This window comes from Solanum verrucosum, unplaced genomic scaffold, assembly GCF_900185275.1.
Source record: "Solanum verrucosum unplaced genomic scaffold, falcon-dt-bn FXZP01000207.1, whole genome shotgun sequence".
Classification (NCBI taxonomy): Eukaryota; Viridiplantae; Streptophyta; class Magnoliopsida; order Solanales; family Solanaceae; genus Solanum; species Solanum verrucosum.
The window spans coordinates 2,980,422-3,003,599 of NW_026019996.1; the positions used below are offsets into that span (position 1 = coordinate 2,980,422).

Genomic DNA, 23,178 nt, shown 5'->3' on the forward strand with positions numbered 1-23,178 from the left:
TGAAAAAAATATTCCCAACAGTATCTTCTTCCCCAATTCCAAACCACCTTAGTCTTTTGCATTTTCCTCACCGGCTAAATCCTTTAGCCAACGTCTCTGCCACACCCCTTTCTGTATTCATCTTTATTTTTCCTTTCTACTATCATCCGTCATCACCAATATCGTCGTCTTTATCTTAATCGAAAAAGTGTCCATTAAACAAATGACCGTCAAAATCGAAAAATTCAAAAGAGAGTTAACTGATACAAAAAAAAAATAAAAAAATCTAACCTTATAAATTGTAGAAAAATTCAAGAGAGTTAAAGCTACAAAAGAAAATATAATAATAATAATCAGATTGAGTCAAAAAAATTCGGTGAGCATCCATTTTTTCCGACAAGACTAATACAAATCTAAATATATTTTCTTTGAAATTGTTAAAGAATTCAAATCCTAAAGAATCCACAGTACAAAAAATATCAACAAATCTTAAATGATGTATGGAGAAGAGAGTGAGATCGGAGAAATGGCAGCTATGGTATTGATAAAAAAAATTGCCAAATGGGAATAAAAGGAAGAGGGTAGGTAGCAGCTATGGTGTTGATGAGAGAAATATGGGGAAGATACTTGCCACTCGTTATCGGGCAATGGTGTTCCGACGGACTAGTTCTGCCGGAAAGGGGTTATGGGTAGATAGGGTTGATTTTTGTTTTTATATTATTTTTTACCTTAAAATGCTTTTTATAAGATATTTTTAAATAATTTTTTGAAACTAAATGACATGTCAAAGTATAATTTGTCATTGTGCCACGTCACTGCGAGTGAATCTCACACACTTCAAATTTTTGGCTGATTGTAGAAAAAATGTCAAATAGGTATCAATTCAACGTGGTAGAGGTGTTCAATAGGTACAAGTCTTAATTGAGGTGTTCAAATGAATTATGCAGACAACTTTAAGTGGCTGTGGATGACTTAAGCCTTATATTAATAATTTTAAAGCACTTGTCCAATGTTCTTTCAACTATAATTATTTACTAAAAAGCTTTAACTTAATACTAATCGCCTCTACCTTTCATTTTTTTTGGTTCTAACTTAAACTAAAAAAACAAAAGGATATTAAGTGAGGCAAGGGTCCTTAAATTGAGCAATGTAAGTTGGAGAGAAAATAGTAGAGTATACGTGTGTAGATAACTAATGAATTTATAGACCATTTACTTGAAAACAAACAAATATTATCCACCAAAATGATGAGTGATGATGGAATAAACAAAGAATTGATCATGATCTGTTAAGATAGAAGAAAGTAGGAAGGAAAAAAAGAATTTAAGAGAATGGCGAAATCGGCATATTTGACGGATAATGCATTTAGTGAGCGGAATATTGTATGTTATGATCACTCAGACGTTATTTCAAATGGCTATAAAGTTCGTAATCCTTTAAGATTTCCTGCACCTCTTATGGTATTTCAGCTCTCCATTATCTCATTAACATCGCTCATCATTGGTGTCGGACTTAAGCCTTTGGGTCAACCTATCCTTGTTGCACAAGTTCTTGTAAGCAGTTATTTGTTGTAGTAATTCATTTTTAGTTTGGATCAATGTATATATGATGAGCTGATTATGGCAATTTCAGGGTGGTATATTGTTTGGACCATCAGCATTGGGACGTTCAGAAGTATTGAGAGAAACAATATTCCCTCCACGAGGCGTTATGGCATTAGAAACTGCAGCAACATTTGGTGTTTTCTTCAATCTTTTTGCTATAGGAGTTGAGTGTGACTCGAAAAGGATGTTCAGGCCAGGGAAAAAAGCAGTTATCATAGGCATCTCTGTATTGTTTTCATCACTTATATCGAATATGGGAATGGCAACACTTATGCAAAGTTTCATCACTATGGATCCTCCTCTTGCAAAGGCTCTACCTGTTGTAGCAATTTCACAATGCATTGTTGGTTTTCCTAACGTATGTTCCCTTTTGAAAGAAATGCAAATGCTCAACACTGACCAAGGCCGTTTAGCGACTACTTCAGCTATGTTCTGTGATGTAATTGGATTCACTATGGGTGCAGTAGGTTTTATAAAATTACAGGTGGAGAAAGAACATTCTATCCCGCGGAAAATGGGTTCAGGTTTCTCTCCTTTGATCCTTGTCATATTCACAATTTATTTCGTTAGGCCTGCAATTAAGAAGACATTAAAACAAAGACCGGATGGGAAACCTGTTGGGGAAAACTACTTTGTATGCATTTTGATAATTGTATTGACGTACATATTTGCTGCTGAGACGATTGGGCAACACTTCCTCTTCGGAGCACTTTTATTAGGCATGGCGATTCCTGAAGGCCCGCCTTTAGGGGCAGCTTTGATCAACAAACTTCATTATCCAATTGGCAAGCTTTTGTACCCAATTTTTCTCACTACAAGTGGACTCAAAACAGATGTTTTCACCATTCATTTTAAGTCCCTATGGGTTATCAGCCTTCTAGTTCTCTTTTCAGTCCTAATCAAGATTGCAGTAATGATTATCATAACTCGTTTCACCGGCTTGACCGTTCATGACTCTGTCATCGTTGGTCTCATGTTGAATTCTAAAGGCATCTGTGATGTTGTTTTCTTTAACTTATGGAGAATTTCAGAGGTGATATTTCATCAAACCTTTTTTTTCTTTTTTCGAATAATTGAGATGATGATTAAAAATGATTTGAACTCTTTCTAATCAATGCTAGGCCCTGACAGATGAACACTTTGCAGTGGTTATCATTATCTCAGTTATTTTAGTTACGGTGATCATCACACCGCTATTAAAATACCTCCTTGGTTCAATCGAAGAACAAACTCCAACAAAGAGAAGGACCCTTCAGCACTCAAAGCCGGACACAGAGCTAAGGATACTGGTCTGTGTTCACCATCTACAAAGTGTACCAACTATGGTCAACTTACTTGAAGCATCCAATGCAACAGAGCAGAGCCCCATAGGAGTCATAGGTCTCGTACTCATTGAGCTCGTGGGTCGAGCTGCTCCCCTTCTTATCACTCATAATCATACCCAGGGAGAAATCCCTGAGGATGCTTCAATATCATTGCAAATCATCAGCGCACTCAGACAATATGAGCTTGCTTATGAAACTTGTGTCACACTTCAACCATTCACTGACATCACGCATTTTGATCTAATGCATGAAGACATTTGTCGCCTTTCACTGGACCAGAACGCCACATTTTTGATCCTACCATTTCACAAGCATTGGGAAATTGATGGTTCCATTGGAACATCAAGTCGTGCCATACAAAATATCAACTCCAAAGTCATCAAGAAAGCACCTTGTTCTTTAGGGATACTAGTCGATCGTGGAATCCTAAAGGGATCCATGGCTATACTAAACAATCAGAAGGGGTACCATGTTGCAGTGATTTACATTGGAGGTCCAGATGATGCAGAATCACTAGCCTATGGTGCTCGACTGGCGAGACACCCAAATGTCTCAGTAACACTTATCCGTTTTCTTATGTTTGGTTATGACAATGCCAGAGAAAGAAAGGTAGACAATAGCCTGATTGAAGCAGTTCGCTATGAGAACTCAATGAATGAGAATTTCATATATGAAGAACGCGTTACAAGAGATGGGGTTGGGCTATCTGCTTCACTTAGAAGCTTAGAAGATAGATATGATTTAATTGTTGTAGGAAGGTACCATGAAGAGTCACCTTTGCTAGTGGGTCTTGGGGAGTGGAGTGAATGTCCTGAACTTGGTGTAGTCGGAGATTTCTTGGCTTCACCGGATGTTGGGATCATAGCTTCAGTTCTAGTGGTGCAGCAGCAGAGAGTTAGAGGAAAGTTGTTGAATAGAGCAGCAAAACCAGTAGTAGTTAACAATCAAGATGGCGGTCCATATCCAGAAATGAATAATCATAATCATAATAACAATGGGATGTCAACACCAACAACCGTCTCTAATGATCATCCAAGATGGGAAATCACTATAGATAGAGCTAATTAGTTTTTGCATCCATGTAGTTTTGCTTGTTGTACAGTAATATAAATTGAATACAAACTTACATTAACAGTATCAAATTTTGTTGTTGTACTTGTTTCAACATTAATTTGTTGTTCAAATTGAGAACATGATTTCTGAAGCAATAATGTTCTGTTTTACAAATGTTCTTATAGATAAATGTTCATGAAAATAATGGTGGAAAAACTAGTAATATCTCAAAAGGAAATGTCCATGTTGGTTTGGAAAAGCTTTCTAAGATGGGTTGTACTTTCTAGAATTATAGTATTATTGAATCATGTGGATATGCCAAAATATTGATGGTTCCATTGGTAAATGACATCTACTAATCTTTACACTTATATACATATATTTTTGCTTCCGAATACACAAAAATATAGAGAGACGCGAGCGAGATTCATATATATACCGGATACACGTGAATCACACAAGATACACACTAGATACATGTATCTGGAGTGATTCACATGTACTTGTGATACCATATACATGATAGGGTGGCAAACGAGATGGGAGAGAGGCGAGTAAGGTGAACGAGATTTGCTATGTATCCTAGATATATATGAATCTACTTGGTACAATGTATCTGGAACAAATTACACCTAAATTTGACTTCATGTGTCCGAGATACATGTATCTAACGTATCTGGAGGCAACAAAATCTGGTAAGATACGTAATATTGCAAACTAAAGTGTATCTAAGTAATTAACTTCTAAACTAGTGAAATTTATAAAAATTCCCCATTATATTTTCATATGAGAGACATATTGCACCATTTTTTAAATTGTGGTGACCTGCAAGAGGGTACTACGTTAGTGTCTAGTTTCCTGATTCATCATGAAAAAAAAAAAAAAATAGAAGAAAAGCGGTATTGGACTTTGTTCCTAGAATGCAATACTGATATAAGTAGACGATTCTAGATGTGTTTCATAGATAAGACCTCCAAGCCGCCTAAGGAGTGATTCTCTTTGGATACTATGTTCGATCAATGCTCTATGAAAGTTTGCAAGTATAGTTTGCAGTTTACTCGATTGAGTAGATAATCCATGTATATTATCTTTATCAGTATTTTAAAAGACTATGTTGGGACTTGTTCTAGGACGGTGCTCCAGCAAAATACACCGAGATTCAAGTGTGGGACTTAGTTTCGTAAGACTTACGTGCTAAGCACCTGACTATACACCTTAAGCACGCCCAACATATCTTAAACAAATTATGTGTTAAATTCTTTAGTTAATATTTTTTTTTGATAAGCTAGAAATCCGTCTGTGACCCGCCCTTTGGACCAATCACAGCCTTCTAAACTTGGTGGATAATACCCCCCCCCCTATCCTTCTCCACTTAAATACCGAGCTTCGTTTTGCGTGGTGTGGGGCTTGAACCTGTGACCTAAACCACAAATCCTCCACCTTTTGCCACTTAAGCTAGGCCTTGGGGGGGAATTCTTTAGTTAGTATTTTTAGAAGGAAGAAATTATTGTTGACAGAAATACGTAATGAGCAAAGAGAGGTGGTGAAAACAAAACAACAAATAGGGGATGCAGCCGTCCATTTCTTCTCTGAGCAGTTTAAGGCAGAGGAGACGTCTCAAGAATACTCAATGTTGAACCATATTCCCAAACTGATCACATAAGAGGAAAATCAAGAGAACTCAAGAGGAGACAAAAAGGGTGGTATTTGAACTAAATCACTACTAAAAAATAGTCAAAAAACGACGGACTGCGTCATTTTTTTGGTCAAAATAGACGGAAAAGCGACGCAGTCATCTTCGTCGCTTTTTAACCCGACGCTTTTCAAAAAGTGACGGACTGCGTCGCTTTTCCAAAAGCGACGGATTGCGTCACTAAAAGCGATGGACAGTGTCGCTTTTTTGCAAAAAAAAAATAAATTAATTTTTTAACAAAAGCGATGGAGTTCGTCGCTTTATTTTAATTTTCATTTTTTTTATTTCTAAAAGGCGACGCAGTCCGTCGCTTTTCTGGAAATTTTATTTTTGAAAATCCCAAAAAAGCGACGGACTAAACCGCGCTGTTCGTCGCTTTTCTGGGTTTTTAAAAAAATTAAAACCCAAAAAAGCGACGGACTAAACCATGTTGTCCGTCGCTTTTTCTGCAATATTTTTGATAGCAGCAGCTGGCAATTTCTGTTGCCCACCTGCAAATGCAATTCAATTAAATTCTACACTATTCAGCCCAATCAAACACACACTTATAAACAATCTAAACAAAACATAAAACAACAAACTTAAAATAACATTCAAAAGTATCTAAATCATAAATTAAAGACTTATAAAGTCTTTCAAAATTCGTTTCAAAATTTTAAAAAGTTCATAAATGTCCAGAGATCTAAACTAGGGAGTGAGATCTACATAATCATCCTCATCACTCTCGTCGTCGGTGTCATCGGGAGCCAAAGTAGTAGATCGACGAGCAAGGTCCATCACTTATTTGCTGAACGGTCTCACTCATGCTTTGTTGTTCAGTTACTCTTCTCCGCTCCGACTCTGCTAGTGTCGCTGTAAGTTTAGCTATTTGATCCGACATAGCAGCAATCTGAACACCGTCAAGTGTCTTGGCTTGACGTGACGATTCAATACCTTCTCAGCCTGACTAAAGTCGTCTAACATAGTTTCGAGAGCTTAGACCATAGCATCTACCCTTGTGTGTCCCCCTTACCACTTTTTCTTTCCAAATCTGGGTGGACAGTTCAGGTGTCAATTGGACCGAACTATCTAGATTCTCAGCGACGTACTGATGAAAGTCATTTTGTATATTAAATATAAAAATTGACATCAATATATATACATATCATAAATATATTCACTATTAATATATTTTATTCATATTAAATAACTTACAAAAGTTAGTTCGGCCCTTTCCTCCACCCACACATCCGGATCCGACTCATTTTCTTTCTTCCTGACATGAGTCTTCTTGAAAACCTCTGGTTCAATGGGAGTGCGTCCCAATCCTTTTTCCTATAAATAAAAACTGAAATTTACAACAATATATATATGAATCAACTAATTATTTATTTAAAAGTTTGAATTAGAACTTACCATCTCTCGTGCAATTGTTCCAACCGTCTTTGCACCTCCGGTGTGCAACGAGCCACCTTTAAGACTGCCTCTAGCCATTTTGGATTGATCTGATATTGCCTTAAACTTGTTTGTGTTCCAATACTGACCCAATTCATCAAAAACATGAGGCAACATCCAACCAGGACGTTCACCATTATCCCGAACTTTCTTTACCCAGCTAGACAGTCTGGTGGATGCCTTCCTCTCAAATGTGGTCCCAATGAACAAATTGTACCTCGACTCCCAAGTTCACATAGTCTGGAAAAAAAATTGAATAACGTTAATTAAATTGATAGAAAAAAAAAGTAAGTATACTAAACTTAACTAAAAAATATATACCTTAAAGTTATTAAACATCGCCTGGCGTATACTATTTCAAATCTCGGTCCAAGAGTGATAAGCTTGTGTATAGAGTCTAACACATTCTTTTAAAGCCCGGGCAGCATCCGTTGCAGGATGCCACCTGCAAAACACATAATAAATATGTTAGTTCATGAATAATATATTAAAGTATAAGAAATAAATAAAATAAACTAACAAATAGATAACAAAACAAACTTACGATGATCCATCAGGCTCAATCATGACTCTACCAAGTCTATCATTCTGGCCAGGAGCTAAAGCAGACATTGTATCATGTGGTGTAACACTGGGTGTAGCTGTAGACGAGGGTGATACATCAGGATGAACAACATGTTGAGTCAATGGAGGCGTAACTTATACTTAACAAATATATTATTTCTAAATTTAAAGCTAAGTGTCAACACTAGATGGACACAAATCGATCTTGCAAGAAAATCAATTTTGTCATCAATAGGATCAACTAGTGTTGGTACTTATGCTTAACATATATATTATTTCTAAATTTAAAGCTAAGTGTCAACACTAGATGGACACAAATCGATCTTGCAAGAAAATTAATTTTGTCATCAATAGGATCAACTAGTGTTGGTACTTATGCTTAACATATATATTATTTCTAAATTTAAAGCTAAGTGTCAACACTAGATGGACACAAATCGATTTTGCAAGAAAATCAATTTTGTCATCAATAGGATCAACTAGTGTTGGTACTTATGCTTAACAAATATATTATTTCTAAATTTAAAGCTAAGTGTCAGCACTAGATGGACACAAATCGATCTTGCAAGAAAATCAATTTTGTTATCAATAGGATCAACTAGTGTTGGTACTTATGCTTAACATATATATTATTTCTAAATTTAAAGCTAAGTATCAACACTAGATGGACACAAATCGATCTTGCAAGAAAATCAATTTTTGTTATCAATAGGATCAACTAGTGTTGGTACTTATGTTTAACAAATATATTATTTCTAAATTTAAAGCTAAGTGTCAACACTAGGTGGACACAAATCGATCTTGCAAGAAAATCAATTTTGTCATCAATAGGATCAACTAGTGTTGGTACTTATGCTTAACAAATATATTATTTCTAAATTTAAAGTTAAGTGTCAACACTAGATGGACACAAATCGATCTTGCAAGAAAATCAATTTTGTTATCAATAGGATCAACTAGTGTTGGTACTTATGCTTAACAAATATATTATTTCTAAATTTAAAGCTAAGTGTCAACACTAGATGGACACAAATCGATCTTGCAAGAAAATCAATTTTGTCATCAATAGGATCAACTAGTGTTGGTACTTATGCTTAACAAATATATTATTTCTAAATGGGAAAAAGGACAAATATACCCTTGAACTATCGTAAATGGTATGCAGATACCCTATGTCATACTTTTGGGACATTGGTGCCCCTGCTGTCCAAAAACTAGAGCAAATATGCCCTTCACTCTAACGGAAGACTAAATAGGGACACGTGGCGCAATCTTATCCGTCGATCCGATATTTAATAAATGTCGGATGGGTGGATAAGATTGTGACACGTGTATGTCCGTTAGTATAAAGGGTATATATGCTCTAGTTTTTGGACAGCAGGGGCACCAATGTCCCAAAAGTATGACGGAGGGTATCTGTATACCATTTACGATAGTTCGGGGGTATATTTATCCTTTTTCCCTTTCTAAATTAAAGCTAAGTATCAATACTAAATGGACACAAACACATTATTGAAAACAATTGTACTTGAACTTTAGAAATTTAGAAGCACCAACCGTATCTCCTACTTTGATGAAAGAAGCAATATAGTCTTGTATCAACTTTTTTAGATGTTGAGCTTCCTCAATTGCCTAGCACGAAAAGTTCAAAAATTAGTTAAATATAAACTTCAAATCCAAGAATATTTTTTTTTTATATATATATATGTATATATTAATTAGTTATATATTCAAGCTAATTAGTTCCAAGTTCAAGTTCTAATTTCAAGTTCAAGTCTAAGTTCAACTTCAAAATCTAAGTTCAAGTTCAAGTTCTAATTTCAAGTTCAAGTTCTAAGTTCAAGTTCAAATTCTAATTTCAAGTTCAAGTTCTAAGTTCAAGTTCAAATTCTAATTTCAAGTTCAAGTTCTAAGTTCAAGTTCAAGTTCTAAGTTCAAGTTCAAATTATAAGTTCAAGTTCAAGTTCTAAATTCAAGTTCAAGTTCTAAGTTCAAGTTCAAGTTCTAAGTTCAAGTTCAAGTTCAAGTTCAAGTTCTAAGTTCAAGTTCTAATTTCAAGTTCAATTTCAAATTCCAAGTTCAAGTTCAAGTTCTAAGTTCAAGTTCAAGTTCAAGTTCAAGTTCTAAGTTTAAGTTCAAATTCTAAGTTCAAGTTCAAGTTCTAAGTTCAAGTTCAAGTTCTAAGTTTAACTTCAAATTCTAAGTTCAAGTTCAAGTTCAAGGTCTAATTTCAAGTTTAAGTTCTAAGTTCACGTTCAAATTCTAAGTTCAACTTCAAGTTCTAAATTCAAGTTCAAGTTCTAATTTCAAATTCAAGTTCTAAGTTCAAGTTCAAGTTCAAATTCTAAGTTCAAGTTCAAGTTCTAAGTTCTAAGTTCATGACATTCAAACCTTCTTTCGGTGCCTTGGAATTAAGTGTTGAGTTTTAAAAGGTGTGAATGAAAAATGACGAGTCGTGACTTTTATGAAGAATTCTGACTTTTCTAAAGAGTTCTGACTTTTATAAATAGTTGTGATTTTCCGTAAGATTATGACTTTTAAGAAGGGTTAAATAAGAATCTTGATTTGTGAGGGTGCCACATAAGCGGGTCTAAGATTCTCTTATATATATATATTAGATAAGATACTATATTGTAAATTAAAAATTTAAAGATCCATAGAGCTTATGCCCCATGTCTCGAGACTTACACCTCGCCCTATCCTAAGTAAAACGTCTCGCCTCACGTCCCTGTTTTATAAAACACTAATTCCTACTGAGAAGCAGAAATTGAAGAGGTGTGTGGCTTAGAGCCACAGGTTAAAGTAGTATCTATTTTTGTTTCTATGTTTGCTACATGTACAATTGCGTCATTGGTAGGTTTTCATCATCAAAACAATTATAATAAACAAGGTAGGGAAAGAAGGGACAATGTGGGTAGTTACAATGGCAAACATAATGGAGGACAACGACAGGGATCTTTTGCACCTAATCAATCTAATGCTAATGTTCAATCTGGAAGACAGGTCAGAACAACTATTAGAATAGACCTTCTCAGAGTACTGGCCAAAGGCCTTAACTATCATTGTTCATCCGATATGTAAAAAACTTGTTGTTATGATCCGAACCTACACTCTAGTTAAGACATGGTGCTTGGAACCACACGTGATCTCAAGATAATCTTTGACATAAGATATCTAAGCATATCATATGAAAACTGAAGCGGAATCATAACTGCAATAGATTGCAAAAATAAATCTATTACAATTGAATACTAATATTCAAAAAGCCTCTAAATAACATAACTGAAGTGAATAATATCTACTGACTCATAATGGAAGTCCTCTGAATGCAAGGAGGACAAATCACGAACAACTAGTAGATAAACAATCCACAGAAAAGTTATTGTTGGTCAATTAAGCAATACTAGAGTTATCATTACACAAACAAAGTGATTCAATTAAGAGAAAATGTGACTATCTTATGAAATGTATGTTAGGTAAAAACTAAAGTAATGGATGTTGATGAACTTGGACTTAGGATTGTAATAGTTGGGCTAAAATTTAAGTGTTGGACTTGAGAAAATGGTAAAGTTAAAGTCTTAAATTAATTAAAATTTAATAAAATATTTATATTTTATTTATGAATAATATATAAATAATTATAAACTTTATATATTTAATTTATCGGTTCGATTTGGTTATATATCTAATTTATTAGTTGGATGACTCAAATGGTCACTCAACTTTGAGTAGTTTACTTAGAAAGTCACTCAACTCTGTTTTATCATTCAAAAGTCATTCAACTATTGATAATATCACTTAGAAAGTCACTCAACTAATGATATTTTTCTTAAAAAGTCATCCAACTAATTTAAATAATTTCTTCATTAAATTTTGTTGAAATACAATTTCATTTTAAACTATTTTTAAAAAATAAAAAGATGCTCATTTTAATTATTTTTTTGAATTTTGTTGAAATATAATTTTTTAAAACTATGTTTTAAAAAAAAAAAAAAAAGATCGTTGAGCATCTTTTTGATTACTCCTTGTAATTTAGTAAAAGATATATATTTTAAAGGGATAAGGGTCTGAAAAATACCCTAACTTTGGTCAAATTTGTTGTTGCGATACTAAACTTTCATAAGGACCTATTACCTCCCTAGACTATTTAATACCGTATTTTTTACCCCCTGAATTATTTAATAGTGTATTTTAAAGGTATATATGTGTCCACATGGACACATTACAATTTATAATTTTGCATTATTTTTTATGTCCACGTGGGCAAATATATATGTTTAAAATACAGTATTAAATAGTCTAGGGAGGTAATAGGTCATCATGAAAGTTTAGTATCGCAATAGCAAATCCGACCAAAGTTAGGATATTTTTCAGACCCTTATCCCTATTTTAAACGTACAGTTGCAATTGACAAATTAAAATTAAAATCTACAGTAGCATTGCTATTAATTTTCTGAAATTAATTGTGCTAAAAAATGCTACTGTTTGTTTTTCAAAAAAATTCTAATTAATGAATAAACTATTTAAATTGTTGGGTGACTTTTTGAGTGAAATATCAATAGTTGAGTGATTTTCTAAATGAAATAACAATAGTTGAGTGACTTTCTAAGTAAAATATCAATAGCTGAGTGACTTTTGAGTTATAAATAAAGTTAAGTGACTTTCTAAGTAAACAACTCAAAGTTGAGTGACTTTCTAAGTAAAGTATGCAAAGTTGAGTGATCATCTGAGATATTATCTCGTTGTTTTTTAGTAAAATCAAAATCAAACCAAATAGTATTGGTTTTCAAAATTTAAAATCAAACCAAACCAAATATTAGTTTTTTAATTGATTTGGTTCGAATTGCAGTTCGATTTGATTTTTTAACCATAACCATGAACTGCCTTATATATATATAACGATGCATTTGAATTATATTTTACCACAAATATAAATCCCAATTAAGAAGCCGTATGTTTCACATAAAATTTGATACAAAATATTACTCATATAGAATTGTAAATTAGTATTTATACAAGGTAAAAGTCTAATTGATTTAAAGTGTTGTATTAGTATGATTTCTTACCTAAATCAATAAGGACGGCAAAGTCCAAAATATTAGGAGAATAATTTAATGATGATATTATTTGGTTAAAAATAATAAAAAATAGTGAAAATATCATACTTTCAATACAATATAGATAACTATAAGGTCACGCAATTTTTTTTGTCAATAAAGTCGTTAACCATTATCCACTAAATGACAACACATCAATGAACTAGTTACAAGAAATTTTTATATTATTTTATGTCGAGTTTAATTATTCAATCTTCTATCCTGCATAAAATTGTATTTAAATTTCTTCATAACTTATAACTTATGTATATATTAATTATACAAATTTCTAAATTATAAAAAAAACATCATATTACTTTTACATAAAAAACATCATATTACTTTTACATATAATTCTAATCCAATATTTAAAATAGTAATTACTTATGCACAATCTAATAGATAAATAATATTTTTTCTAATCAGTTATCACGTAGTATTATAGCGAGAAGAGTTTTTAACTTGTAATTGTCCAAAAATAGTTTTGTTAGCGACTAAAGATAAAAGCGAACTTTAGTCGCTTCCGTTTTTGACTTTTAGTTGCCTTCCCGCGTCTACTCGTCCGTCTTGAGACAGTTTCTCCTTGTTTTTTTTTTGTTTTTTTTTTTTTCGTTTTTTTGTATAAAAGGACGCGTCCGACGTAAGGTATGACAATACCACACATCAGCTACATCTTCTCCCCCGCATTTGTCGCTGTTTATCTTTTTCTGCCGCATCCATGTCGTCGTCGTCTTCTTCTTCTTCTCAACCAAAAACTATACGAATCGGCATAATTGGATTTGGTCCTTTCGCCCAGTTTCTGGCCAAAACTATGATGAAACAAGGCCATTTGATCAGAGTAACTTCAAGATCAGATTACTCAGAGCTCTGCACAAATTTGGGTATCTTGTTCTTCAGGTATGGATATATAGACAACTTTTTGATGGTACAAGAGAATGAATAAATTTACCAGTTATTATTGATTGATTGCGCGCAGGGATATGGGTGCATTTCTAGAATCGGACAATGAAGTTATAATGATTAGCACGTCCATCCTGTCTCTATCACGAGTTGTGGAGTCCATACCATTCAATTGTCTGAAGCGGCCTACACTTTTCGTTGATGTGCTCTCTGTTAAAGAACACCCAAAAGATGTCCTTTTGCGAGTATGCAATTTTCAAACTACTGTTTCATATTATTTGCAAGTCATCAAAGGTTTTCCATATTTTGTCTAACAATACCCATGTGTTTGAACTTTGAAAGATAATGCCCGAAGAGTGCGACTTGCTGTGTACACACCCAATGTTTGGACCAGAAAGTGGTAAGGATGGATGGACAGACTTGACTTTTATGTACGACATGGTTCGAATTAGAGATCAACCCCTGTGTTCTAGCTTTCTGCACATCTTCTCAAGTGAGGTAAGGAAGTACTGCAGATCATATGTCTTCTTCCTCAATTTTATTGCTTTCTCATAATGATTCCAATTTGACTGGAAAGATCGAGAACCCCCATCTGAGAAATGCACTGATCCTCTTTTGCAGGGTTGCAAAATGCTGGAAATGACTTGTGAAGAGCATGATAGATTAGCTGCTCAAAGCCAATTTCTTACTCACACAATCGGCAGGTAATTTGTGTCACCTGCTCGTTAGCCACAAGTTACAGAAGAACTAAATCAATCTGCTACAGTATTAATCTTCTTCACTTGACAGGATCTTGTCGGAAATGGAGGTTGAACCCACGCCAATAGACACAAAGGGATTTCAGAAACTTGTTCAAGTGGTAATTATGCAACATTGACTCCTTAGAGATTTATTTATTTTGGTTGATTGCACTTGTATAAGATTATGCATATGCCCTGCTGCACATTTATCCTCTGGAGTAAATTTTCAACTTCTGGGATCTCTGATTTTTTATTATTACACTGAAATTGGACAACATGCAGAAGGAGAGCTCAGTTAAAGATAGTTTTGATCTGTTCAGTGGGCTATTCATCCACAATAGGTTTGCCAGGCAACAGGTATAGTAATGCTCTTTTCGTATTCTGCAACTGAATCATAATTTCTTGGTATGATTAAAGGAGAAGAAAAACTGACCACAGAATGACGTGCAGATGAAAAATTTAGAAGTAGCATTGGAGAAAACTAAAGAGAAACTTCAAGAGAGATCGAAGGAGCTGCAGGATCCTGTCATATCGAAGTTCTAACAAATGCTGAAGAATACTAATGAATGGGAACTTCATACTCACTTTCTTGGTCTTGTAATATTTCATTGTTTGTATTCTGTAAGATGATAATTTGGTTGCAACTTTTACCAAGACACATCACGAGGAATCAATCTAGGGTTCTAGACAATTAGCTCTAAAAATGAAAAGGACGTTGTTAAGAGTCGACAGTAAAAGTGTTCCATTGCTTGTATCACTTATTATTAAGATGATTTTTTGTTGTTCAACATATCATTAAGATGATACCGAGAAATTAATTAATTTTGACAATTTACTCTAAAGTGAACGGCATCTATGTTTTCATCCTGTTTCTTTTTCTTTTTTTATTTTTGCATTCCTTTTTTGACCAGTCATATTATTGAATGCCGGCCCCATAGACTTTGAGAGATTGTAGCCCCCATGGCCATTTTAAGGATTCTCAGGTTTTGCAAGGTAAATACCTTGCATTCATCCACTTAAGACGAACAAAGTTTATGTCATCGTTCACTGTTGTTGCAATGCGTTCCTACATTTCATTGCAATTTTTACAGTTTTACTTAAAAAGATACACAAAGGTGCAACTAAAGTCAATTTTGAGTGGGTAAAGAGGAGTATCCACTATCCAGTGCAATGTTGTATTCAGTTATAGTTAAACAGTGCTCCAATGTAGTTTCAGTCTGCTTTTATTCTCGGCAAAGTAGATCCAAGTGTCTGAATAACAAAGATTTATTTGACGTGTGTCAAAATTTATAAACTGTGTATATTGACAGGCTAAAAATTGAATGATATACAGCAAAAGAATCAAAACTGCTGCTTACAAGTTATGCTAGAAAGTAGAGAAGATAAGTGGTAGTGTTACTATTGACTGTTGATTTCATCAGAATTGGCATCTTCTGGATTATTGCAACCAACTGCAGTAGGATTTGCAGAATCTGGAGCAAGAACAGAAACTTGCTTGCTCTTGCGAGTCTGCAATCCTGTAACCCGTGCAAGGTCGATCCATTGCTGCGAAGAAGAGATACAGAAGTACTAATCATTAGCAAAGAGAAAAAATTACTTATCAACAATGAGGTGATGGTGGATGAATGGTTAGTAAAAGAAGAGGCCACGGTGGAGGGCAAGTTTGTATGAAAATAATGTGTGAGGCCCAGGGTAAGAGCTATGAGGGATTAATTGGGTAAGGGGGGAAATTAGGCAAGTAATGGTATTGAGAAATTCTCTAGTCCCTCTCACCCCTTTCTGATTTCCTCTCCCCCTTTTCTGTTCTTCTCGGTCACTCTCCTTCTTCTCTTTTTAAGTGTATTCTGTTGCTACAGTCTAGTCCCTTAATTAGTGTCTGTATTTGACTATTTGTTCAGTTCATTATTGGAGGACTTGCTTGGATTAATAGGGTACATTACCGTGTTTTGAATCTAATTGGTTTTGCTTGGTGACATTATTGTTCACTGTGTCTTTACTTCAGAGCTGCTATGAGGATAGATGAATCTTCTCTTGAAAGAAAAGCAGTATCTCCTACTACGTTTCTAAGAGAAGTTTTTGCTAGAGAAAGAAGGCTAATTGGGTTAAGGATGGGACAAAATATAAAGAGCGGAAGATAAAGCAATAAAGGATTGGAAATCCAAATAGAAGGTTTTAAGCAGAGAATGGTAAAGGGGTGGGCACATTTTCTACCAAGCTTCGAACCTTGCACCAGCTAGCCCTCAGGAACAGAATAAATAAGGAAATATAAGGCACTACCCTGAGAACTGAGAAGACCCTCACAAAGACTAATCTTTTAGATTCCATTATCATTAACCTACATGGCTGTTTACTGGGATACTCACTAGTCACAAAAGAAGTTTATGGTAGATTAGTTGTAAAAAAAGGAAAAGGAAAAGGAAAAAAAGATTTAACTTCAAAGAATTTCAGACCGTATCTAACCTGGGTTCCCCAATAGGAGTTGATCGTTCGAACAACAAAAGATAGCATATTTACAAGTAATGTTTGGTCAGAAAATTTATCTGCAATCCGGTGCTCTACCAATCCTGCAATAACCTGCATTTCATGAAAATTATTGTTTTCAGTTGAACCTCAAACACCTCAATAGAAAGTTAAGGAAATCATTGTCAAATAGGTGTTTCTAAAGTAACTGCTACTATAAAGTTTCAGTCTCGTGTCAAACACATTACACTAGTAAAGATGAAGGGACCAAATTTGATTAACAATCAGACTTCCACAAACTCTAGGAAGAATTAAAACAAGTTCAATGTTAATCCATTTTGGGCTTTTTCTCAAACTTGATAGGGATATAAACCCATGATGAAGGGTCAATTTTGAAACTAAATGACAGCAAAAATCAATCTCCAATTTTTCATGATTATGGCAGGAACATCATACAGAAAAATCCTTAAAATTTGCAGGAGCTAAAGATGGTTTTAAAATATTGTTTAAAAATATACTGGCACAGTCCATGTTTAACCAAGATATCCAATGAAAATAGATAATCAGCATCTTGGATTTGAAAGCAAAATGATATGAAAGATTAAACTGTCAAGTATATGATGAAGTACCTGATAACGCAGATTTGCAGATGTACCAAGAAATGATGAATACACAAGCGCCGTTTTCAATATTGGTGATCGCTTGTTCTTCTGGACAGTAGTAAAGGTCGGATTAATTACTTTGCGCATTGCAAACAAGATATTTGATGAAGCCACCGCCCCGATGCTAGAAACAAATCCTACACCGGCCAATTTAAGGCCACCAATAAGCACAGAAGCAACTCTGTGACTCACATCCCAGTCCTTCCCAACAAGACTTTTCTGAAAAGCATTATCTGGGATGGAACCCAGGAGACCTTTCAATGCTCCGAAGCTCTCAGGTGCATCAACATCATCAGTAACTGACAAGAAAGAAATTGTTGGAGCAGGAAGCCACACTGTGAAAAAATCCACAACTATACCCCTAATAGTGTCTGTAATAACATAATCAATCTCCTCAAAAAAATTCTCTTTACGCTTCTCATACTGTGCCAACAGAGTAGTTGTTATTGATATAGATTCTTCAATAGCTAATCGATGTAGAAATTTAGGATCAGCCAACAATCTCTCTCTAAAACCCTGCATCAAAGCAAGCTTCTTTTCAACTTCAAACAACTTAGCATTTTCTTTATACACCAGTACAAGCGTAAAACAAAAGGATAAAGTAGAAAAAATTGATGTTCTTATTATTTATTTTTTCTTTCTTTGTTCATTCTCTTTTCTCCTTCTGCGGGTGAACAGGTAGTTTTAGAATAGATGTTTGTCATAGCACACCTGAAAGCGGTCTGTTAACTCTGAAATGAAAGGATATTGCTCTAGATCAAAAAAATTCTGCAGCACTTCAGGGGATACCACACCAAGATCTAGTCCATTTTGAAGGTCCTGAAAGAGGTAAGATGTAAGTATAATGAGATCAAGTTCCTCAGAGTACAACTCAATATAACGTAATCATTTTCCAACAGCTGCAGTATTATATACTCTCAAATTGCAACCAGTGTATCTTTGTTGAAATTTGAAGACAAAGATAGTAATAACTTCGAACTTTCTGCTACAAAATGTCAATTAACCCTAACAGATGGGACACTAGGAAAACAGGAAGATGAATATGTAGCCCATAGATGTTAGCATTGTAGCTACAGGATCCATGACTATACAATCTCACTGAAACCCTGCCAAAAAGTGCTATAGCTCTTGGCTCAACGGAAAAGAAATATAGATACGGATGTGTGGTAAGGGCATGTCACGAGTTAGAATCCTGACTAATGAACCAAGTCCGGTGTTTGAGTGGAGAAAAGTAGAACAGAGGATTTTTTTGGTTATAAAAAAGTGCAATTTGATTCAAATACAAATGAAAATTACATGTTTTAAGAATGAAGTCTTTTACACAATAAATCAGTTCCTTGTGCCGCTTAGTTCAATTTTATCTCAATAACTCTCTACGAATATGAAATGCGATATTTTAAATCTGGGAAGACAACCTGTGTCATTCTTACTTACTGATAAATAATTAAAGGGGAAGCCCCTTTTCGCTGATGCTTTTGGGGCCCAAAAGAATGTTAAACAGACATCACTATCCAAGCTGGAACTTGATTCTAGTGTAAGAAAGTAATAGGGTGCTGCGCTTTGTTGGTCAGATAACAGCAATCAGCATACAGGACAGTGGTCATCCAGTACTGAGTGATGCAACTTGTAACCCTTTACTTCTGAAATTATTTAGTACATTTTTTTTTTTTGAACTTGGTAAATTTATTTAATACATTTTTAGAAAGAAGTCTTTCAATGAACACCTCATATGTTATGAGTACATAAAATGCTCAGGAAGCCATGTTAAAAAAAATGGAAAAGAAAATTTATGATGAGTAACTTCAAACAATTCTTTTCCACCGATAAAAATTGTGAAATCTAATTTACCATTGCTGTGAAGGTATGAAAGATTTGTCAAAGAAAAGAAAGTACCTTACTAATAAACACACAGAGACATCAAATTCAGTTCACTACAGCAGATAGAATAAATGAAATTGCATCTGAGGACCTTTAGCACACTATCCAGGGGTCAAGCTTGCGGTAAATGGTATAAAGGCCATCAGTGCAGGACTCTGATTATACAATGAGTGAGTTGTAATATGAAAGTTATTCCTTTTGGAAAGATAGGTCTAAAAATGAAGTAGACGTGAGCACCCAATGGTGAGGCATAGTGGTCAATGAAGAGGTGCAAGCCTTGGAGATTAGGTTTCAAATCCTAGTAGAAACAGAAAACACTAGGTTAGTTTTTCCTATGCCTAGTCTTGAACTCTTGATAGTCAGATTCACCCATTACCAGTGTTGGTGGGGAAATAGCAGGTACTTGGTCGGTGGAATAGTTGAGGTGTGCACAAGCTGGCCCGAGCACAACCGTCATTAAAAAAAAAAAAAAAGTAGATGTGATGCACATGATGAGACTTGAGAGGAACTAGATAGTGCTTCAGTAGAGACATGGTGATTGCATATCTAGGGAAGGGTAACAACTCAATCAGAAAACAACTTCCCCGCAGTACTAAAAGCTCCATTTGCAAATGGAATTCATTTTGGTAAGTGAGAAACATCCAAATGCATATGGGACCAGAGACAAGACAAGCTAGATTGAGTCTTATGTAATTTGATAAAGCAGCCAAGAGAGAGCATTGGACATAGCCAGAATGAACTGATGCAGAATTTTCAATTCATTAACTGGTCATAATCATGAACATGCCTCATATATAGAATATAGCACTGTTTGAGATTATAGGATATCCTTCACATACTGAATATATCACACAAGTCAGTGCTGGAGATAGGAAGGAAAAGTTATTTTTGAACAAGATCAAGATAAGGTAGACCTAAGATTCCCGTCTCTGTTTACTAACTGAGAGAAGGACCCTACAGCCAGATGATCTCAGGTCCTTCATTAGATACAAGTTTCTTCAAAAAGCAAAAATCCTAATACCCCTTGAGGAATACCTACCAGCAGACTTCTTGTACTAGAGTGATTTGTCTAAGTTCTCTCATTTGTCTTATTGTTTATCTCGTTCACAAATCTATAAGTAGAAGTATTCTCTACAAATGTGGTATGGAAGTCTTGGACTAAAAAATTTGTAAATTTATAAAAGGTTTGGTCAAATTGAATATTTTTTCTTCTGACTGAAAAGTACTGTATTCTATTGGGTTTGGTCAATTCTCCTCTGACAAACTAGTGGGGTAAAGAAGCAAGCTCTTTATTTAGTAAACACAAGCTACGATTTCTGAAGAACTCAGGCAGCAGGAGGCACTTGTAGATCTTGTAACACATAACTGATGTTTTAGTTATTAATTATCTAATGACTTCAAGATCCATACACTTAAAGCCTGCAAAACTCAGTTAGCAGGAGACTATCTGTTTTAATGATTCAATATATATGTACGACTGCAGCCAAAATAGGAGCTTAGAAGCTGAGTTAGTTATACCTTTCATCTCGAAGCATAAAAACTAACCTGAGGTAAGGCATCTCGTCTCCTTCCAGCTGCATTCATTACACGGGCAATTTCTGCACGATCAAAACAATTTCTGCTACAAGGTCTAGCTGCAGAGTACCACAGGAAATCAGCAACAGGAACTTCTCCCTCCCTCCTTAGCCATTGTCTTTCAGGGTCAAGTAGTATGACAATTTGATTTTTCTTTTGTATCTTCCGTGAAATTCTAGCAGGCACCCCAGTCCCTCTTGATCCATACATGACATGGGTAGCACCTGTGACAACTACAAGCATACCAGCCGCCCCATCATCCGTCACTGCTTTTAAAACTATCTGGGACATGTTGTACTCTTCAACAACTCTTGCTTGTGCAGAGAGATATGAGCTTGGTCCGAAAGGAGTCGGCTGGTTCAGCATATTTACATCAACAGATGATCTGCGTGACATAGACGAAAAGCCTGAGATGAAACCTGAACCGGCTGGAGGAGCATATTTCTTACGATCAGCTTTTGAAAGCCCCCGAATACCTTCTGCTTGAACTGTTCGTAGGACCTATTCCAAAAAAAAAACCAGAAAAATTAACATTTTCATCCTTATCTTATGAAGCTAGAACAACTTGATCAATGCACAGCACTATCAGACAGTGAAAAGAATTGGAATTTATAGAATAAAGAGATGTTCCGTGGTAACAAAAGGAATCAATCTTTTTTCTGCTGAATATCTTGCAAGCATAGTGCATAAAAATGAGCATAGATAATACCATTTGCTACTTTATTCTCTGGATTCATAAATATATCTAGCTCATGCCGGTCAACTAACAGATGAAGATAATAAGTACCTCTAGAGGCAAACCACATGCAACTAGTCGAACCCCATTTTCGCGACAATAAGTCAATAAGGGCTCATACTCATGCCAATATTGAGTTGGCCAATGTGCAACATAAGATTTCAAACACTCTCCATCAATCCTGCAATATCAAGTGCATAACATCAGATATATGTCTCATACAAAAATTCCAATGCAACTAATTTTCTCTTTCATTAGATGTAACAAATGCATAATAACAAACTCTTAGATAACAAGATCATACAACTCTAAACAATATTTATTGCACAACTTCACATATGAAAGGTCATGAACATCATTAAATCTTCTCAAGAAAACCTGGAAAATCTACCCTTATTAAACACAGTAGAACTGACAGTCCAATCGCATTTGTCAAAATGTAAATATGTAGAACCATTTTTTGCTAGCATCATGAAATTTTATTCTGAAGACACACTAGGATAACCAAATTTTGGATACACTCCAAGAGAATTCTAACCTTTTTGCCAAGTATTGATTTAGTTGTTCTTGTAAATTAGACGGAAATACTTCTAGAGCCAACGAAATCGACCGCTCTGCTTCGGCGCATCTCTTCCTCAAATTCTTCACAATCTCCAGCTCCACTTCTTTATCATCTTGAGTTGGCACTTGCTCGGCTTCGCCTAAATACACGACCCGAGCATTCATAAGCTTCTCCCATACTTTCTTCTTGTCCTTCCCCAAAGCCAAAGGCTCTCCAATTACCGTCGCATCATAAATCCTCGAATTAATCACTTCATCCGCCTTAACCACCGGATCAGGCGGCGGAGATTCCACTGTAGTCACCGGAGGTTGCGGCACACTCTCAGGTGGTGGTTTGTCGTCCGCTCTAGCAATTGCGGAACGGAGAGCACAAACTCCGATGGTGAGAAGAGGCATGAGGAGTACATTACGCCTAGTAGTCGAGGAGTTTTGCTTCAGAATTAGCTCGTCGGAGTTATCGATGCCGTCGGCGGGCGTCTGAGAACAACGAACTGAGAAGCTGGCGTGGCTATGCTCGTGAACCAAGCAGCGGGGGAAATTGAGTCTTCTTTTGATTAAATACTTTCGCCGGAGTAGAGTTTCCGGTGGAACATGTAAGTGCAGTGATTTAAAAGAGATAAAACGGCCAGAGTTTGCCTTCATTTTCCAGTTGAAGGCTTTAAGAAATCAGCTGAGGCAATCCAACATGGTCAGCGCCCTCCAATCCCACCAAATCTTTTAGACTGTTCTGAACATTATTTTTTCCAATTTTCTTTCTTTTATATCTTGATAAATAAACAATTAAATAAGAAAAAAATAAGACGGAAAATCTCATTTGTCTAAAATATTTACATTTAAATTTTATGTATCCTTAACTTATACTCCCTCCCTCTCATTTTATATGTCACATTTTTACTTTGCACTGCATTAAGAAATGAC

General features: G+C 35.1%; 3 protein-coding genes across 3 annotated transcripts; 2 read left to right on the top strand and 1 right to left on the bottom strand.

Moving 5' to 3' along the window:
- The first annotated feature begins 1,296 nt into the window (after window positions 1-1,296).
- LOC125819246 (cation/H(+) antiporter 15-like) lies at window positions 1,297-3,986 on the top strand. The gene is made up of 3 exons (XM_049498714.1): window positions 1,297-1,532; window positions 1,612-2,616; window positions 2,705-3,986. The coding sequence occupies exons 1-3, from the start codon at window positions 1,311-1,313 to the stop codon at window positions 3,974-3,976; spliced, it is 2,499 nt and encodes an 832-aa protein (XP_049354671.1). The 5' UTR covers window positions 1,297-1,310; the 3' UTR covers window positions 3,977-3,986.
- A 9,480-nt stretch (window positions 3,987-13,466) lies between these two features.
- Window positions 13,467-15,230, top strand: LOC125819324 (arogenate dehydrogenase 1, chloroplastic-like). The gene is made up of 7 exons (XM_049498779.1): window positions 13,467-13,645; window positions 13,725-13,893; window positions 13,991-14,146; window positions 14,270-14,352; window positions 14,438-14,507; window positions 14,671-14,745; window positions 14,839-15,230. The coding sequence occupies exons 1-7, from the start codon at window positions 13,467-13,469 to the stop codon at window positions 14,929-14,931; spliced, it is 825 nt and encodes a 274-aa protein (XP_049354736.1). The 3' UTR covers window positions 14,932-15,230.
- Window positions 15,231-15,635: 405 nt separating this feature from the next.
- LOC125819247 (protein RETICULATA-RELATED 5, chloroplastic) lies at window positions 15,636-22,969 on the bottom strand. Its single transcript, XM_049498715.1, has 7 exons — window positions 22,238-22,969; window positions 21,751-21,880; window positions 20,934-21,464; window positions 18,222-18,329; window positions 17,478-18,026; window positions 16,849-16,962; window positions 15,636-15,933 (listed from the first exon to the last, which is right to left on the bottom strand). Exons 1-7 carry the CDS (start codon window positions 22,900-22,902, stop codon window positions 15,787-15,789), a joined length of 2,244 nt encoding a protein of 747 aa, XP_049354672.1. The 5' UTR covers window positions 22,903-22,969; the 3' UTR covers window positions 15,636-15,786.
- Window positions 22,970-23,178: the final 209 nt, after the last annotated feature.

Excerpts from the sequence above, each read along its gene's own strand:
- LOC125819246 (XM_049498714.1), top strand. The coding sequence starts at position 1,311 with ATGGCGAAATCGGCATATTTGACGGATAATGCATTTAGTGAGCGGAAT. Across the intron at positions 1,533-1,611 it reads TCCTTGTTGCACAAGTTCTT|GGTGGTATATTGTTTGGACC; the intron begins GTAAGCAGTTAT and ends TGGCAATTTCAG. Across the intron at positions 2,617-2,704 it reads ACTTATGGAGAATTTCAGAG|GCCCTGACAGATGAACACTT; the intron begins GTGATATTTCAT and ends AATCAATGCTAG.
- LOC125819324 (XM_049498779.1), top strand. The coding sequence starts at position 13,467 with ATGTCGTCGTCGTCTTCTTCTTCTTCTCAACCAAAAACTATACGAATC. Across the intron at positions 14,353-14,437 it reads CTTACTCACACAATCGGCAG|GATCTTGTCGGAAATGGAGG; the intron begins GTAATTTGTGTC and ends TTCACTTGACAG. Across the intron at positions 14,508-14,670 it reads TTCAGAAACTTGTTCAAGTG|AAGGAGAGCTCAGTTAAAGA; the intron begins GTAATTATGCAA and ends GACAACATGCAG.
- LOC125819247 (XM_049498715.1), bottom strand. The coding sequence starts at position 22,902 with ATGAAGGCAAACTCTGGCCGTTTTATCTCTTTTAAATCACTGCACTTA. Across the intron at positions 21,465-21,750 it reads CATGTGGTTTGCCTCTAGAG|GTCCTACGAACAGTTCAAGC; the intron begins GTACTTATTATC and ends TTTTTGGAATAG. Across the intron at positions 18,027-18,221 it reads AGTTAACAGACCGCTTTCAG|GGTTTTAGAGAGAGATTGTT; the intron begins GTGTGCTATGAC and ends GCTTTGATGCAG.